An 18,088-nucleotide genomic window follows, 5' to 3' on the forward strand; every position below is an offset into this window, starting at 1 on the left:
AGTGGGAAAATGGCTTTTGGTTTTGTAGCTATGGTCTTGAATTAAGATTACCTAACGGCAACTTGGAGCCCTGGTGGTGCAGTGGTTGAGCTATGGCTGCTAACCAAAAAGTCAGCAGTTCAAATCCACCAGCTGCTCCTTGGAAACTCTGTGGGGCAGTTCTACTCTGTCCTATAGGGTCACTATGAGTCAGAATTGACTTGACGGCAAGGATATTTACAGCAACTTAAATTGAGTACATATTAAGACTGCTGCTTCAGGAATAACATGAGGAAAATTTTCCAAAGAGAACAATATTATTATTCAGTTGACATTTAAAAAAATGAACACAAAGTTTGAGGTTTGAGGAATAAGAAAATCAAGTATATGTTTAGCCTTTACTAAGAATGTAGGGGATTTTACTTTGGGAAATACAAAATTTAGTGTGGTTTATATCGTAGTGCCCTATGAAAAGCTTAGCTAATAGATTCCATACCTACTTGTCTTTGGTCTTGCAGGAGGATTTCTCTGGCTACGACTTTGAAAACAGATTGCATGTGCGCATCCATGCTGCTCTGGCCTCTCTGAGGGAATTGGTTCCTCAGTGACAAACCAGAAGTTCCTGCTCTGTCCCTTCCCACCCAGGTTACGCACTTTACAATAAAAGCAGAGGACAAAGCTCTTGTGAAGATCAGCTTTTCTTCTGTAAACTACCTGTGCCAGAGACACACTTTCCAATTAGGCTGACATATTAAAAACCTCTTCTTTTAAACATATAGCTAAAAAGTAATAATATTAACAACAATAATAAAACCTGGTGAGAGGGTTAAGTGACCTTGTTCACATATTTTACTTTTGTGATTTATTATTTTTAAAATAAAATCAAACTAAATATTCTACCTGTGATCTTGTAGGAAAACTTACCTTAAGCACACATCTGACTGGGTAACATGAAGAGATACCTGTAAAATTATTAATAATATTAAGACATAGCATTTATATTGTGTTTTGGGGAAAAAAAAGTGCTTTCTAGTGTTTTACTTTATCCTCAAAATATTCCTGTGAATAATGTAGCACAGATATTCTTAGCCCCATTTTACAGATAATGAAACTCAGGCACAAAACCTAATTGATTTATCCAATTAATTATTCCTGTTATCAGTGGAGCAATGAATAAGATACAGATTTCCTGACCACCAACTGAATATTCTTATATTGTAAAAAATGTATGTTAATAACCCAGGATCCCATATTTTCCTTTTTCAAAACCAAATGCTCTTCAGCTGAAGCTGTATTATCAAAAATATTAATCTCCAGATTGTCTACAAAATGTTTCAAAGTGATGAACACTTTATTTTTTCCATTGAAAGCCAAGCAAATTGAAGAAGTAGAAGATAATTTTACAACCAAAAGTATAACTTTTTGCTAACCTATTAGAAAGCCTAGTCTACAGACTAGATATTTAATAACTACATTTTAGGAGTTTCCATTTATCTGTGATAATTTGTCTAATTTCTAACTTTTGGAAATCTTTTACCCAGTTACGTGAAGAGGATGTTCTTAAATGAAGATAATTTTTTTTTGTCTCCAAGTATTTGATGGTGAATGATTTGCAGAGCTATGTGTTGCCAGTATTTAATAATTTTCCCCTTAGCTCAGGTTATTACTTACTATAAAAGGAAGTCAAAGTTATTTTTTTAATCCCTCATTGCTCATTTTTATTGTCATTTAATTTACCTCCATGCCCAGTACTGCACATCTGTGGTTTTGAAGATTCTAAATACCTCAGTCACTTAGAAGAATTTTTGCCACAATTGTATGACTAACTTAGCTCAATCTTAAGGTTAGATTTTTTTTTTTAATAGAGCTAAAAGGTATTGTTTTAGACTGTCATTTATTTACATAGCCTTTTGGCTGAAGCACGACCTCATGTGATATTAATATTTCAATTTTTTTTTCCAAATAAAACATGGGAAAAGCATACAGAATGTTGGCCAACTTAATCTTATGGTTTTGAAGGAATAATCATAATTTCTTTGAAAGAAGTTATTATTCCTCATTGACTTTGAGTAAACTATCTTCATGTTTCCTCATCTGTGTTACCGATCACTTTTTGGTGGACTTTTTCCAAAATATTTATACACACTGACTTACTTCTTGATGTGAATAACGTGGCTTATACACACTGACTTACTTCTTGATGTGAATAACGTGGCTTTTAGATACTAGCAAGTGAGAAAGCGTTGCTGTCCTATGTTCAGTGAATGAGTAGATTCAGAAGCCAAGCAGGTGCTTTCTGAAAAGAATAGTTGGTATCTAAAAATATTGCATATCATCTAGGCTGGAGGGAAGACATTATGAATCTTTAAAATATGTATATTTTTGTTGTCTTCTTATCTATATGCAGTGAAACCTGTGAGAAGCGGAACTCGGAGGGACTGCCTTGTTTTTCTGGGTCTTGGAAATTTTCTGCCTTTGACAGGGTGCGGTCTTATCACTTTTCTATCGCTCCCTATTAGTGGAAAATATTTGTTTTCCTTCTCTGACAGGTTTCCACCTTACACAGTTCCCAGCTTTCGCAAGTTTTACTTTGTACGTGGCAAATTCCTTAGTTATGATTGTGGAACATTCTGGATCATGAAATTCTTGCTTCAGAATTCAGACTTACTTGAATTTTCAGTTCAAATATTATTAGGACTATTATTCAGTATTCAAAGATTACATAAAACCCTATCCTTTACCATTAAAATTTTTTTTCTTCATTATCTGCTTAAAAATTACTTTTCTTTCTCCATAAAGATACGAGGATTTTAAACAAGTTTGTGTTCATTGCATTTAACTGGATAGACAACTTTGCAAACCTCTGTTAGATTTCCTTTAATAGTTAAAACATAGCTCTGTTTAAAAACAGCCTCTCTCAGGCTTGGTGCATATTGCTTCTGCGGTACATCTGTGATAACACGGGCATAGAGCATGGGAGTGGGAAGACAGTGATTCTGAAGACTACAATAACAAAACCAAGAATCATGACGTTCTTGCTCAGAGTGAGTGTGAGGACACCATACCATTAGGTTGACTGAAATCTGAGTAAATTTTTTAGTTGAATAATTCATAACAGTTACCTGGCCTGTGTGCTGTGACTTATCTGACCTGTGAACTGACTGTGATCTGCTTGGTAGCTTGGTTTGGTGTAAATGGCTGTTTACTGTTGATGAAGAAAATAATATTTAAGTGGAACTGTGTGTATATGTGTGCTTTTTTTTTTCCCTCTGTTACCATCACTCACTCCTTCCCCCTTTCCTATTTTGGAGGCTCTCAAATGGATCTTCTAATTTGTAAGTGTCAAATATATTTTTATACTAGATTGTGCCTATGATGAGAGAAATCACTATTTTATGTACTCCAAACACATTTTTATAATTTGAGACGCTTGGAAGCATGGTGTAATAGTAATAATGTAATAATATGCATTTTGCTGGTTAATATATTTAAGATTTTACCTCTACTGGGTTAGGGTTTTTTTTTTTTTTTTTTTTTTTTGGCTCATGAAAACTAAATCTACTGAGTAAAGACTCGTAACTTTCAGATGTCATAGGAAATAAGAATATTTATTGTCACATACTGTATAAGTCAGTTACTGACAGAACTTGCATTTACATTTCTGCCAACTAAAAGGACAAAGCATTACTAATTTTTTAAAAATACACACACGCACACGCATACAGAGGCATACATGCGCACACATACACATGTATTTCGTTTGCTGTGTAAACTTTTCTAGTTGATTGCTTCCTTAAGCAAATAGTGGGGACAAGTATTCAAATATGGCTTTGTAGCTAAGAAGATATACATTCATGCAGGCGCAATGTACTGTTTGGTATTTCTTATATTGTTTTGAATCATGTTGGTGGTATATTTTGTATTCACATGTATAAAATAAAATTGCTAAACCCAGGTCATGCCAAGAAGATACATAGTAGAGGAAAAAGACTTAGAAGCTAGGAAGGGAATGGGAAAAGAGAAAGGACAGGAGAAGCAAGAGAATGGAAAGTTGCTCCCCTTCTACAGAGAAGTGGCAAAAATCACCAAGTGCACAGTGTAACTAACTGACTTTCTTGTAAAAACTAGCAAAAGGCTGAGCTTTATCACCTAGATGACTTGGGCATGAAATAGAAACAACACATTATAACCCAGGTGATCTCTGAGTTACACTTAATTTCTCCCTCCACAGGTCAGTGGTTCTCAAATTTTAGTGTGGTACCAAATAGCCCTACTCTCAGAGATTGTGATTCAATAGGTTCTAGGTAGGGTCCAGGAAGGCATTTTTAACAGGCTCCTGGGGTGATTCTAATGCAAGTGGCCTGGATTAGAGAAACTGTTCCCTACACCATCATCTTTTGGTAAGTATTTCGTAAATCTGGGAGAAGTCAAACACAACCATGAATTATATAGCAAGCTTAAGCTCAGATTGTGTACCATGGAGCCACTGAAGAAATACTTCTAACCTATTGGCTTCCTAAAGTAGAAGATTCCTGAGCTGAGTTTTACAGGTTAAGAATGATGCAGTCACATGAAAAGGATGGCTGGAGGGGGCTCACAGACCTTGGACAGGGATCAAAGGCACAGAGGTAAGAAACAGCAGGTGTGTTCAGGGCGAAGTCTCTGGAGAGTTAAGTGGGAACCAGATGGTGAGAGATGAGATGGGGGGTATGCAGAGGCCACACAGAGAACCTTGGACTTCTATAGGGTAAGGATTTGACGGGGTGGGAGGGGGAGCAATGGAGAACAAGGCAGATTTGCATTTTAATAAGATCACTAGTGACTGAACAGGAGATAAACACAAGGACAGGAAGATTGTCCTTTCAATCAATAGGAATTCAAGAAACCAAATCCACAAATGGGCAATGGTTTGAGAAGCCTCGATTACATATTTTCACTGTAACAATTTGCATTTCAGAGTGACTCGGACAAAATGATCATTGGAGAAATGAGGGAAGGGTAAAATCTTGCCTTCTGAGTTACAAGTATTCTGCCCTGTACCTGACAGCTATTAGATGTTCAAGATCACTCGCCAAGGTTAGTTAGGCTACAGGACTGTAAATGTCTCCAATTCCAAAAGTCACCATAAATGGGGTCTCTAGTGTTTATACTAAGGAGCCTGGTGGTGCAATGGTTAAACACTTTGCTGCTAACCACACAGTGGGCACTCAGTAATAATTATTAATTGAATGAATGAGTTTCCTCAGAAAATATCTATAGCAGAAATGTAGGCTGGGGCCTAAACATTCCCTTTTATTGCAAAGTGCTCCAGAAGCCTTAATTTTTTCTGAATTAAAAAAGTTTTTATGTTTGCCGGATATATGATGCTATTTAACAGTTGATCTACAGTAGCTCTTGTTGCTTTTCAAACATTTAAAGATGGATTACAACGAAGGTTGCTTGGAATACGTTAATAGGCACGTGAGCCGCAATGGGTCCAAAAGCACAGAGCGGGTATTTTTAAATGAGGCAACGCGCCTTTAGTTTGGTAAAGGTCAGCTGAAGATACACACGCTTCTCGTTGATTTGCAATCTGTTGCTGACAGTATGATTTGGCGGGGGCAGGGCGGGGAGGACGCTACAGCAGATCTCAGGGATAGATTGATCCTGAGATATTGCAGGATCTTAGAGAAACGGGAGGCTTCCGAATTAATGCCAAGTTCTCATTCCACAGGGTAGCTCCTCAAGAGGAAAACTACTGTTGCATAAAATTATTCATTCTCTTTAGTGTTTGTTGTGTACACTGTGGCAGAAATTATTCTTCATAAAGTTGACCCAAGGGAGTAACAAATTATGAGGGACTGCGGGGAGAGACGGTGATGCAAAGTTAGAACAACCATAAATCTATTTCTTTCCTTCCAAACCAGCTCTCGTTTTAGACTGAGCGACCAAAGATGGAAAGGTAGTCGCCTTCACCTACTCCCTGACGCTTGGCCGTTTAGAAACGCCAGTTTTCCTACACCCTTTTGTATTCACCCCGGAGTTCCAGTCGTTTTCCCTTTCGGCTTCCCATTGGCTGGGGCCGTCAAGACCCCGCCTCCTTCCGTGGCCATCCCGAGCCTTCCACGAGAAGGCGGGCTTTATGACGCACGCCCTGACGTCCCCAGCAGTATAAAAGCCCACTCCGAGGTTGGTCTCCTCAGGAGCCGCCAGCAAGGGGGCCACGAGAAGCTATCTAGAGCATAGCCGGAAAGCAGAAGGTGGGGCGAGTCTGGAGGAAAGGCCAGCCTGCGGCCCCGCAGGCAGTTAAGCCCTCACTCGGGGCGTCTCGCGCGGGCGGGATAGTTGGACAGTGCCGCAAGTGGCCGGGAAGGCGGAGGATGTCCAGAGTGGGAGGCCTGTGGACAGAGGCCGGTCTCACACTGGAGAGTGCGGCGACTGGTCTGCCAATGCCCGGGTGGCCGAGCGTCGGCGCGGGGGCCTCGGCGGGTCCGCTGTCTGCCTCACCTGAAAAGTGGATGCCAGATTGGCCACGCCCGCTCTGCCACATTCCACTGCCCTCTGCCCTAAACAAACCAAACGGCACAAGAAGCTCAGACGTACAACGGGGCCCACACACCCCAATTTTCAGGGCTTTAGGGAGCGAGTGGTGCGTGTCATTTACATTTTCTGTGGCTCTAAATTCCCCACTCATATCTTCAGCCACAGGCAACATTTTCTTTCTAAGGTATTAATCCTGTGGTATTGGGTAAATAAAAGCTTACAGTTTGCGGAGGAGGTGAATTTTCTGTTAGTTTTTGACAAGTACTCCTTCAAAGGAGAGATTTGGAGAGAATTGTTTAACTGTCACTTTTAAATATCCCTCGGTGTCAGAGTATTTTGTCCATTGATTTAGCTATGCTTGGTGTCACAGTGTTTCTCAACTTGGATAGGACAGTTCTTTATATGGGGCTGCAGTGTAGGATGTTCAGCATCCTAGGCCCTGGGACATTATCCCAAAGTGGCTGGTGGAGGTGGGGCGGCGACCTACAGCCCTATTAAGAACGATTAGGACCTGTGAGTCGCGGGCTGCCTGGTCGCTCTCCCTCTCCCCGCAGTTGGTAGCACCAGCTGGTAACTGCCTCCAGAAAGAGTGGTTGGTTAGCTCCGTCATCATGGCTACTGGTAAGCCACTTTCAAAAGCATAACCTGTGTTCTCACACTGGGGTGGAAAGGATATGCTTAAAGAAAAAAAATTATATTTATATAAAATACATATTTACATATATAATAATATTTTATGTATGTATATATACCATACACATATTATTATTACTGCCTACATCCCTTAGAATTTAGCATGTGGACTAGCCAAAGCCACACTACTGGTTTTTTAAAGATGGTTTAATTCAGTAAAGGTCCTATTGAATGATATTCTGACAGTAAATTTCCATTAAGGGACTCAGTGCACTTAAAACAATTATATTCTCAAAGGGTTTGCTTTGGCCAACACTTTTATTTTTTTCTGACCTTTGGGAAGATGAAATGTGCTTTTAAATATTTAGCATTTTGCTATAATGTATTCATTGCTTTTTATTAGAGGTTGGACTCTTGCATAATTGCTGTAACAGTTTAGTGCCGCTAGCCCTGTGAAACTCATTACTCTATTTACTGCAGGGATGTTGTTGAGGACATGGTTCATTATATAACCACCATCCTCCTCTTTATGAGGACCCATGGGAGAAATTTCTCCTGGGTCCCAGTGTCCAGAAGAGCTGTGATTCTTGCAAGCAACTGATTTTTTTTTTTTTTTTAATTCAGAAAACCTTGATCATTCAACAGTTTCCTATTTTTGATGATTGCTTGGTAGCTCAGGGACTGATTTGACACCTCTCTCTATTAAAGTGAAGGAGTATTGTATTAGAGTTCTAACCTTACCTGTAGCATCATTCTATTTTTTATAGCATCATTTCTTCCTTACCACTGAACTGATTTTTATTTGAACTGGTTCTTTTTAGTTTTGTTTCTTATGTATATTTATAAGCTTTCTTAAATCATTGTTCAGATTGAGACAGACTACATGCACATATACTGATACACACACACAGTTTAGGGTGGCAACCTCTGCAACTCTCAGGACTGGAGATTGGGCTATCCATTATTATCCTTGCCATCACGTAAAAGCCAGAAAGGCAGGTGAAGGAGGAGAGAGGGAAAAATAGGGCAGAAGTTAAGGGAGGATATGAGAAAAGAAGAAAGAGGTACATATGGTGGTGGGTGGTATGATAGTCCCACATATAACTTACATCTGGTTATTGTTAAAGATTTAAAGCTGCGAAATGTGTACTTAAAGCTGAGCAATGCTGGGGGTATATTTAGAAATGAGAAAAGAAGTGTTTTCTTGTAAAAATGCTGTACTGTTTCCAGACCCATGTAGTCCAGAGCACTTTGTTTAGAAACAGATAAATTAGCTTAATTCATCTTTTTTGCAATGTAACTGGACAAAATATTCACTAAATTTTTCAGAAACATGTTTTGGTTGGTTGATATTTTGTTCTTTATTTTTAATATCATCTTGGGGTTCCTGGCAGGGCTTTTCCCATGGATTTTCTTAACAGTACTAGATTGTTCCTCTGCACTATTGGTAGTGGTTTGGTTTTAACTGCAGTGAAGAATTAGCCCATTTTACCAGAACATCAGAAAACCAAACCCATTGCCATGGAGTCAGTTCCAACTCATAGTGACCCTATAGGTCAGAGTAGAACTGCCCCATAGGGTTTCCAAGGTTGTAATCTTCACGGAAGCATCTTTCTGCCAGAGAAAGACGGAGTGGCTGGTGGGTTCAAACTGCCTACCTTTCAGTTAGCAGTGGAGCACTTAACCACTGCACCACTAAGCTGCTTTTTACCAGTGTAAGTACCTACAAATTAAACCTAAAGCTAATAATTTTAATAGGGAATAAATTTGTTCTTGAAACTATAGTTTAGCTCATAAGAGATATTTTAATAAACAAATATGCTGTTTGTAAGATTTTGTTTTTCTTTATTAGAGTTGAGATTACAGATATCCTGCCAAAATGATTTCTTCAAAGCCCAGACTTGTCGTGCCCTATGGCCTCAAGACTCTACTGGAGGGAGTCAGCAGAGCCGTTCTCAAAACCAATCCGCCAAACATCACCCAGTTCGCTGCAATTTATTTTAAAGAACTTATTTTGTTTCGAGAAGGTTTGTTACTTCTTGAGATTATGTATTTGTTGCTTTGAAAACGAAAGAATTTTAAATTGTGAATTTTAAATTGTAAATTTTATGTATCTATATTTGATTTCCTGCATTTATTCCTTCAGGAAATGCTTCCATGGACATAAAAGAACTGGTTAAACAATTTCATCAGATTAAAGGTAAGAGTCACAAGTGATAGTTTCAGTAATATTCTAGTTGTAAACTATTGCATCATTACTAGCATACATTCAAACTCAAGAATTATGCTCACTGATGTTTGCTGTTTAAATAATCACTCTGATGCCGGCTTTTATTATTAAATCAGTTTTTTAAAAAAATCTGGGGTCTGACACTTCAGAGGATTCTAAATTTTTTCTAAAGAAAAACATAGGAAAAGCTCATCCTTTGCAAACCATTTGGCACAACAAATGTACATGAAAACCTAAAACTGTGTATAAACTATGACTTAAACTCTTTCCAGTATGTCCCGTTCTTTAAGAAAGTACAGTGAACTTCAAGAGAATTGTATTTCTCAGATATAATGGATACATTACTTCGGAAAGTTGTATAAGGAAATGTTAAGACACCTGTATTGTTTTTTCTCATAATGGCTTAACTGCAGTCTAGGCTGGAGGGCAGGAGATCAATTAGGTGATCTCTCTCTGACTCCTTCTGCTCCAAGAGAGTCTCTATGTAGTGAAGAAATCAGTTTTCTTAGAAAATGGTCTCAGATAGTGTCACATAGTGCTATATATTTGCTTAGAAGAAAGTTGTGCTTTTAAGACTATATGGATATGTGTAAATGTCTATCTTATGTGAACACGGTGGCATGAAATCGAATTGACAGAGGAGCAGTGAAAAAGGGGAGAAATAAGAAAAGGCAAAGTTTATGTAATGAAAATCTGGGAAGATGAGTATAAGCAAAAGAGGATATAATGGTCAGATCGCAGAGACAGGCACATGTGTCTAAAAGAATGTCAAGTAAAGTTTTGGCAGAATTTTGTGTAGGAGGAGAGGAAACAAAGCTCATGGTCAGTGTGGGAGATAAATAATTCTTGTTACATTGATTGACCAACATTTTTAAATGATCATAGGAAAAAACAAGACAGAAAAGACCTGTCAGCCACTTCTATACTCTGCTAGTTTGGTGATATTAATAGATAAATAGCCAAGGTAAGATATCAGGAGTAAGACCTAGGAAAGTGTAACAATCATGCAGGTTTGCATCGGCAGTGGAAACAGCAGGATTAAGAATAGCAAGGGTCAGCATTTGAAGTGAAATGAGAATGCTTTAGGAATATTCAGGAATATTTTATTGTCTAGTCTGGCTGCTTCCCCCCAGGGTCCTAATGGCATTCTCAGCTCACCATACGAAATAGATCTGGGACTTGCTTACCATCAGCAGGATATACAGAAAAATGCAAGAATATTAACCACCTGTGTTTTTCTCCCGGCCCCCATGAGGCAGTCAAGGTTATTATGGCCTTTGTATTGTGCTCTTTACGCCAGGAGCTGTGGTTGAGAGGACTGTGAGTGTGCAGGCTAGCTATGTTTGTGAATGGTAATTAAGTCAGTGACTCTTTATGGTGGAAGGAAACTAACTGGTAGTCTTTGAGGTTAATTGATTTAACTATGAAGAATTTATCCACCATCTAATTTAGCAAGTGGACTAACCTAATGTGGATTTTGGTGCATCTAGATTAATGTCAGAGCTCAAAGATAACAGACTGAGTTACTGGAGCAGCCATACTTTTGACTGAGGCAAAGCGTTAGAGATGCTGCTGTTTTTTTTTTCTTCCAATAATTAAAAGTATCAAGAAGATTGAAATAGCATACAGATAATCCTGAAAGCATTCTCACAGTATGACTGCAGAAACAGATTGCCCAGTGAAGGTTCTTTAGGCAATAGAGTAGAAACGAACATTGTTCTACTTTACTGAGGAGATGGGAAGGAAACATGAAGGTATGACCCAGGAAATATAGAGTTCAGTGTCAGTGTCTAATGTCAGCTAACTCCTTTGTCTGTCAGCTGTTTATTGTTATCCCAAATGGTTTCTTATTGGACACTTAGATCCCTTCAAAGAGACTGCTTGAGTCTACCTACATCCAGGAAAGCATCACTCTCGCCTAAAGAGGGACTATCTGGGGATATACAGGCACCGTAAGGTTCCCACTTGGTAGAGCATTTCCTCCCCTGAGTGACATCCTCCTCTCTTCTGACTGGTTTCAAATTCCCCAACTGCCGTCCCTGTGGTAGCTGAGTAGATCTGACCACATGGTTGTTTAGTTCTCCACAGTGAAAATGCAGAAATAACAGATAGCATCTTCACCTCCCTCCCTCCTGTGGGTTCCAGTTTTCAGTATGGATAGCAACACCAATAATGCCTTACATGCGTTCTGTTGGTCCCAAGGATTGGGGATCTCCTAGACTTTTAGTGTAAGATGGAAGAGAACCATTTGTTGAGGACAAAGTCAAATGACCCTTATTCTAGTCTTTCAGTCTCTTCAGCATGAGGCTGGACCAGCCTAGAGACAGCACCAGGTATTAGAATTTGGTGATATAGGTAAGAGCTATCATCTCTAGTGCATTGGTCCCCACTCATCTCCCACATACCGAATAGGAGCATGAAAGACACAGATGTTTCCCAAGAATCCCAGTGGGGACGCTGTATTCTATAAAAGTGTTCTCAAACAGGTTAGTTTGCTGCCTAGCAGCATTACCAACATGCTACCTATGTGCATGGAAAGTTTGGAGGTAAACCTCTCCCTGCACATACCATTTGTTTTATTTGAAAACTTCATTCTGGACTTTCTCTTAGAAAGAGCCCCATTTTTGTTGGGCCTCACTGTAGGGCCAGTAGGATTTATCTGTTTCTCAAATGGCTTCAAAATTTCATGCAAAGTCAGGTGACAGAGGAGGAAGGAGGAAGAGAACCAGACATGGGAGCAAACTATTCTCACTTCTCTTTATGCCTCTGTCGTCTCTCATCTTTTCCCCATTTTCCAGAGCCTAGGACCCTTACGATGGTCCCTGACTCTGTTAAAGGTCTCCATTGTGGTATTTCACCTAAGTATGCCCATTTCCAAAGCAGCCTATGCTGTGAAATTTTTTCTTGTTTTTCTTATTTCCTTCCTCTTATTAACAGATCATCACTATCATGAATAAATGAAAACTTTGCCTTTTCTCAATCTTCACAGGAGAATTTCTTCATTACTCCAAATGAATCTTTAATTGATTGAATTTTAGAAACTCAGGTGACATTTTAAAGCAAAACAGTCATCCTTCTCTTAAGTCCCACCACTTAGTATATGCTAGGAAGGGAGGGAGAAAATGGAATTGTTTTGTCCTAGACAGTTTAATACGTTTTGTCAGTTAATTCAGACAACGTTATGAAGTAGGTGGTATCATTCCCATTTTATTGAAGATAAATCTGAGGCTGGGAGTGATAAATAACTTTTCCAGGCTTGCAAATATTGAGTAATTGGCAGAGTTAGGATCTACACTTATATCTTCCTAGTCCCATGGCACATATTCTTTCCACTATAGAGTAAAGAACACATTCTAGGATCCGTCTGAAAAAACCTTAGATTATTGAACTCAAGGAGTGAAGGGAGAGCCCTGTTTCCTTACATCATCTCACTTTTCACTTCTTTTCCCCTGTCACCTTCTTGTGTGGAAGCTGAAGCCCAGATTGTTCAAATTCTGATTTTTTTACCACTTTAGTGAAGAGGGCAATGGTTTCTCTTTGAAAGTGGCAAATGGTGTCTCACTATCACCCATCCTCCTAAGCCTAATTGACTCTAGTTTCCCAGTGTCAGCCCTGTCTTGGATCCCAACAAAAGCAGATCTAACTGATCCTGGACATTCTTGGTTTGACCTTATAATAGTAATTATAGTCATGAACTGCTGCTGATCATTGGGCCCAATTTCAATTCCTATGCAGCACCATAGCAGTATCATTAAATATCTTGAGTTATTTATTCATGTTAAATATTCTGATTAAATAATATCTTGAGTCTGTTTATTCTTATGTCAAGTTCTATTCATATGCCTTTTTTTTTATACCTGGTTATGCACACATGTAGCTATCCAGTCTTACTTTAAACAAAGGCCTATCCATACTAAAGTTTGTGGTTAAGTAATAATCCAACCCTTGGACCTTTGATGCTACTCTGCACTTTCCTCAGCCTTTTTTTAAGTAAGGCTATTTTGATTCCCTAAACAGGAATGGGTATTGCACCCAACTGACTTTTTGTTCCTTGAAGTCTTGTATTTGCTGAGGCAGGGTTGTAACAATTTATACCAAGGTAAGAATTTTATTAAGCTTAGAAAAGGTTTGAATGGTCACCTGGTGATGATGTTCGGAGGGGACTTTAGGTCCTTCATGTTTCATGCTTTTCCATTGTGGTAAGATTAATCAATTGGGGAACAGTCCAGACTAAAGGAGGCCAAATAAATCACTGAGCAAATGGCATAGATAAGAATTGGGGTTAGAGTACCAGGCTAGGAGCCAGAAACTGAATCAGTATTAACCTGTTGCCGTCAAGTCAATTCCGACTCACAGCAACCCTACAGGACAGAGTAGAACTGCCCCATAGGGTTTCCAAGACTGTAATCTGTATGGAAGCAGACTGCCACATCTTTCTCCCATGGAGTAGCTGGTGGGTTCCAACAGCCAATCTTTCTGTTAGCAGGGTGCTTGAACTAGTGTGCCACCAGGGCTGGGAGGGAGTAATTGAGGGCTGGGCTGGGAAGCAGATATAGCAAACCAGGAAAGCTAGGACAAGAATACAGGAGAGTAAAACCAGTTGCCAAGATGAAGTCAGGAACACTAGAAGACATGGTGAAGGCATGAAGGGAGAACATCTTGGTTTTAGCCTTGTAGGCTGGGCATATCACTCTACTATCCAGAAACTTTGATAACTCTTTATTAGCCACAAAATCCAAACTTTTCAGTGTATAGGGATATTTTTAAAAAATTTTAAACTAGTGTACATATATTCCAGATAAGCCCTAATTATTTCTCTGTTGATATCTACCGATTGAAGCATTAATTTGCTTTAGGGCTGTCTTAGTCATCTAGTGCTGCTATAGCAGAGATACCACAAGTGGATGGCTTCAACAAAGAGAAGTTTATTCTCTCACAGTCCAGTAGGCTACAAGTCCAAATTCAGGACATCAGCTCCAGGAGAAGGCTTTCTCTCTCTGTCGGCTCTGGAAGAAGGTCCTTGTGATGCATCAGTCTTTCCTTGGTCTGGGAGCCTCTCTGCGCAGGAACCTCAGGTCCAGAGGATACGCTTTGCTCCCAGCACTGCTTTCTTGGTGGTGTGAGGTTCCCATGTGTCTCTGCTCGCTTCTCTCTTTTATATCTCAAAAGAGATTGCATTAAGACACTAATCTTGCCAACCTCATCAGTATAACCTCATCACAGTGATAGAATTCACAAAACATAAGGAGATCACATATAATCTCACCATAGTGATAGAGTTTACAACACATAAGGAAATCACATCAGAATAACACAGTCATACAATACTGGGAATCATGACCCAGCGAAGCTGACAGATATTTTTGGGGGACACAACTCAATCCATGACAAAGGGAAAGACAAATATAGTCTGGAGCAAGGAAGTCATTACTCAGTATTGAGTCTCCAAAGTTCATAGCAAGAAGTCTAACTTTGGAGTTTTGCAAGAGCCTGTTTTCATTAAGAGAGAAGAGTTTCTTGGAATTTCTGGAGCTGAGTTTTGCATTTAAGAGCCAAAGCTACCAGAATCAAGATTTTACTTTTTATATAAGCCATAGAGGATGAAAAGGGAAGATAGAATATAAGGTCAGTTCCTGCTTGGAAGGAAAGGAAAGTGGAAAGTCCTTGGTAATGGGGTCGTGGTTCTTGGGTGTGGGTACAGCTTAAAAAGTGTCAGCTGAGATAGAAACTGGGACTAAGGAAGGTAAGTAGAATCTATGATTGGAATTCCCTATAACCTGAGCAGAGGGCTTGTTCTTTGCATTCCTGGATGTTGCCTGGAAGAATGTATGCCTGTCTGAGAAATTGTGACTGTGCTGCATTTAGCATGACATATGCCACGTTTAACATCTATGCTGTAATTGTCATGTGTCAGCATTTAATAAATATTTATTGAATGAAATAATTTTATTGAAGCAGTAGATTAGAAATAATGGAGAGTCATTTCTCAGATAAGCCTGAGATAATACTCCTGGTTTCCTATGGCCTGTGTCTGACTTGTAGTGGGTCCAGATGTGTTTGGCTTGTCTTAGAGTACTGACCAGTAAGTTCACCAAAGGAGTCAGGATGGGAAAAGGTGAAGTGACTCAAAGCCCCTAGCACAGGTCTGTAGTACATAATGTCCAAGCCTCGAATAAAATAAAAATAGGCAGCCAGGCTTCATATGCTAAAGAGGACCAAGTAAGAAAGGGAATCTGCCAGTCCTTGAGTGAGGTAAGCGAACAGGCCACACTTTCCACAAAGTGGAAACACTTGAGTAGTGAATATAACAAGATTGGAGATCAACACCCAGAGACCAGGCAATATTAGTTATGCCTCTATCAGAGGTGATAGAGAACAACAACTTGTAGACTAGAGCCACAGCCTACCCTTAGCACCCAGATTCCTTCTTTAGGTGAGGGAGAACCATTGATAAAGGCAAGAAACCCCAAAAGACTATGTCATTAACTAAAAGAGACTTTTAAACTTAGAAGGGACAGATATTTTTAATTGATAAGATTGAGTATAGTCTCCCATTGGGCAGAAATGAGCATCTTATTGCAAGATGAGATCAGTTAAAGAAAGCATGTCTAAGTCAGAGTATGTAAATTTGGATCCCTCTACAAGAGCATGGCATGCAAAGCTTTCTATGATCTGAGTCTAACCTACCTTTGCAATAAGTTTCTACCTCATATCTTCATGTACCAGACTAGTTGGCATCTCCTAGAAAATATGGAGTAATTTCAAGTCACTTGATTTTGACTTATGCTGCTTCTCTCTGCAGTGGTTCTCCCCTCTTCCACCTTTCAAATTCTACTTCTCCTCAAAGTGCAGTTATTTCATTTAACAATTATTTAAATTCTTACCAATTGTTAGACAGTATAGTAGGTAAAATTCAGTGGAGGAGAAGAGACTTTAGTTTCAGCCATGATGGAGTAACAGATATTGGACTTACTCTCCCATTATAAACCATAAAAGCTAGAGAAATTGTATGACACAATGTCCAATGCCTGGATTGGAAGAAGGTATTCATAGAAAGTGAGTCCTATATTCACCTTGGTTTTCTCCCTGAGGGAATTTTTCAAATCCTGGTGCACAAAAATAGAGCCCAAGCAGGGAGTGGAAGACTCACTGAGAAAACAGAGAAGCAGTGGGGCTGCCAGTGTGGCTAGGATTTGAGGGACAGAGTACCAGAGAGGTGGCATTTGTAGAGAGGCCCTCCAAAAGTCTGCATAAAAATTCCCTTTGGGTCTTTGGCTAACTTCTAAGCTGCTCATGTGTGGGGCAAGGCTCTAGGAAGCTTATCAGAGAAGAGCTTCTGGAGGACTGAGAACTGAGCAAAGATTTGAGAAGTGGCAGAGTGCTGGGGAAGACTTTGGAGTTCAGGCCCAGCAAGAATGAAGAGACTTCTGTGAAGTCCTGGGCATTTAGTGCAGAGTCCAGAAAGACGCACCCTAGGAATAATGACAGTGTGCTAGGAGTAAGAAGAAAGATGAAATATATCCACTTTAATAAAGCCTAAAACCAAGTCTCAAGGTGATCAAAGTGATCTATCATTATTAGATCAGCATTTACAAGAAAACAACACAATCAGAGCCTGTACAAATGTATCATATTAATTTCTAGCACATAATTAAAAATTATTAGACATTCAAAGAAACAGGAAGAAGTGGCTAAGAATCAAGAGATAAAACACACTATAAGCAGACCCAGAGATGATCCAGATATTGGAATTATTACACAAGGACTGAAAAATAACTATGATTAATTTGTTTTGAAAAGATGGAAAAATGGATGAAAAGATGAACTTCAGTAGAGTTAGAATCTACAAAACAAACAAGTAGTTATTGTATAACTGCTGCATAAAAACTTATTGGATGGCTTTACTAAGAGAAGACAAATTAGGAGACTTCAAAAACAGGGGTTGGGGGGAATACGCATTATCCAAACTGAAGCAAAGGGAAAAACAACTGGACAGAGTGTAAGACACAAAAGGGAGACATGGTCAAATATATGTGTAACTGGAGTTCTAGAACGAAGAGAGTAAATGGAAAAGAAGCAGTATTTGAAAAAGTAATGGTTGAGAATTTTTCTAGTCTCATTGAAAGACATCAGCCTACAGATTCAAGAAGTTCAGTGAATTCATAGCAGGATAAATACAAAGAAAACCACACTTAAGCACATCATATTCAATCTGCTGAAAAACAAAGAGAAAAAGAAAATCATGAAAACAGCCAGGGTAAAAGGGCACATTACTTTCAGGGGAACAGCAGTAAGACAGAAACCATAGAAGCCAAAGGACAATTCAATGACACCTTTAAAGTTCTGAAAGCAAAAAACTGCCAATCTAGAGTGAATATATTGTTATTAGTTACCATTGAGTCAATTCTGACTCATGGCAACCCTAAGCGTGTAGAGTAGAACTGCACTCTAAAGGGTTTTCAAGGTTGTGACCTTTTGGAAGCAGATCACCAGGTTTCACTTCTGAGGTGCCTCTGGGTGAGTTTGAACTGACAAACTTTAGGTTAGTAGTCCAATCCTTAACCATTTGCACTACCTAGGGACACCTAAATGAACATATACCCTGTGAATATTTTTTTTTTTTTAATGTTTTATTGTACTTCAGGTGAAGGCTTACAGAACAGATAGTTTCTCATGTAACAGTAACACACATGCTGTTTTATGACATTGGTTAACAACCCCACA

At 39.2% G+C, this 18,088-nt stretch overlaps 2 protein-coding genes across 6 annotated transcripts in view; both read left to right on the forward strand.

Moving 5' to 3' along the window:
- Positions 1–3,221, forward strand: part of TTC39C (tetratricopeptide repeat domain 39C) — a 46,549-nt gene extending 43,328 nt beyond the window's left edge. For all 3 annotated transcript variants that reach the window (XM_023742074.1, XM_023742075.1, XM_023742073.1), the window contains one exon: positions 498–3,221. In XM_023742074.1, the coding sequence (XP_023597842.1) occupies positions 498–587 (90 nt within the window). In that variant the 3' untranslated portion in view covers positions 588–3,221. The remainder of the gene's footprint in view (positions 1–497) is intronic.
- Positions 3,222–3,530: 309 nt separating this feature from the next.
- CABYR (calcium binding tyrosine phosphorylation regulated) overlaps positions 3,531–18,088 on the forward strand; it is a 28,125-nt gene continuing 13,567 nt past the window's right edge. The window contains exons 1-4 of one of the 3 annotated variants that reach the window (XM_023742064.1): positions 3,668–4,607; positions 4,937–5,055; positions 8,987–9,161; positions 9,281–9,334. In XM_023742064.1, coding sequence (XP_023597832.1) covers positions 9,014–9,161; positions 9,281–9,334 — 202 coding nt within the window. In that variant the 5' untranslated portion in view covers positions 3,668–4,607; positions 4,937–5,055; positions 8,987–9,013. Of the gene's footprint in view, positions 5,056–8,986; positions 9,162–9,280; positions 9,335–18,088 lie in introns of all 3 variants that reach the window. The other 2 variants (XM_004387929.2, XM_023742063.1) reach the window with 2 other exon arrangements.

This window comes from Trichechus manatus, unplaced genomic scaffold (assembly GCF_000243295.1).
Source record: "Trichechus manatus latirostris isolate Lorelei unplaced genomic scaffold, TriManLat1.0 scaffold00199, whole genome shotgun sequence".
NCBI lineage: Eukaryota > Metazoa > Chordata > Mammalia > Sirenia > Trichechidae > Trichechus > Trichechus manatus.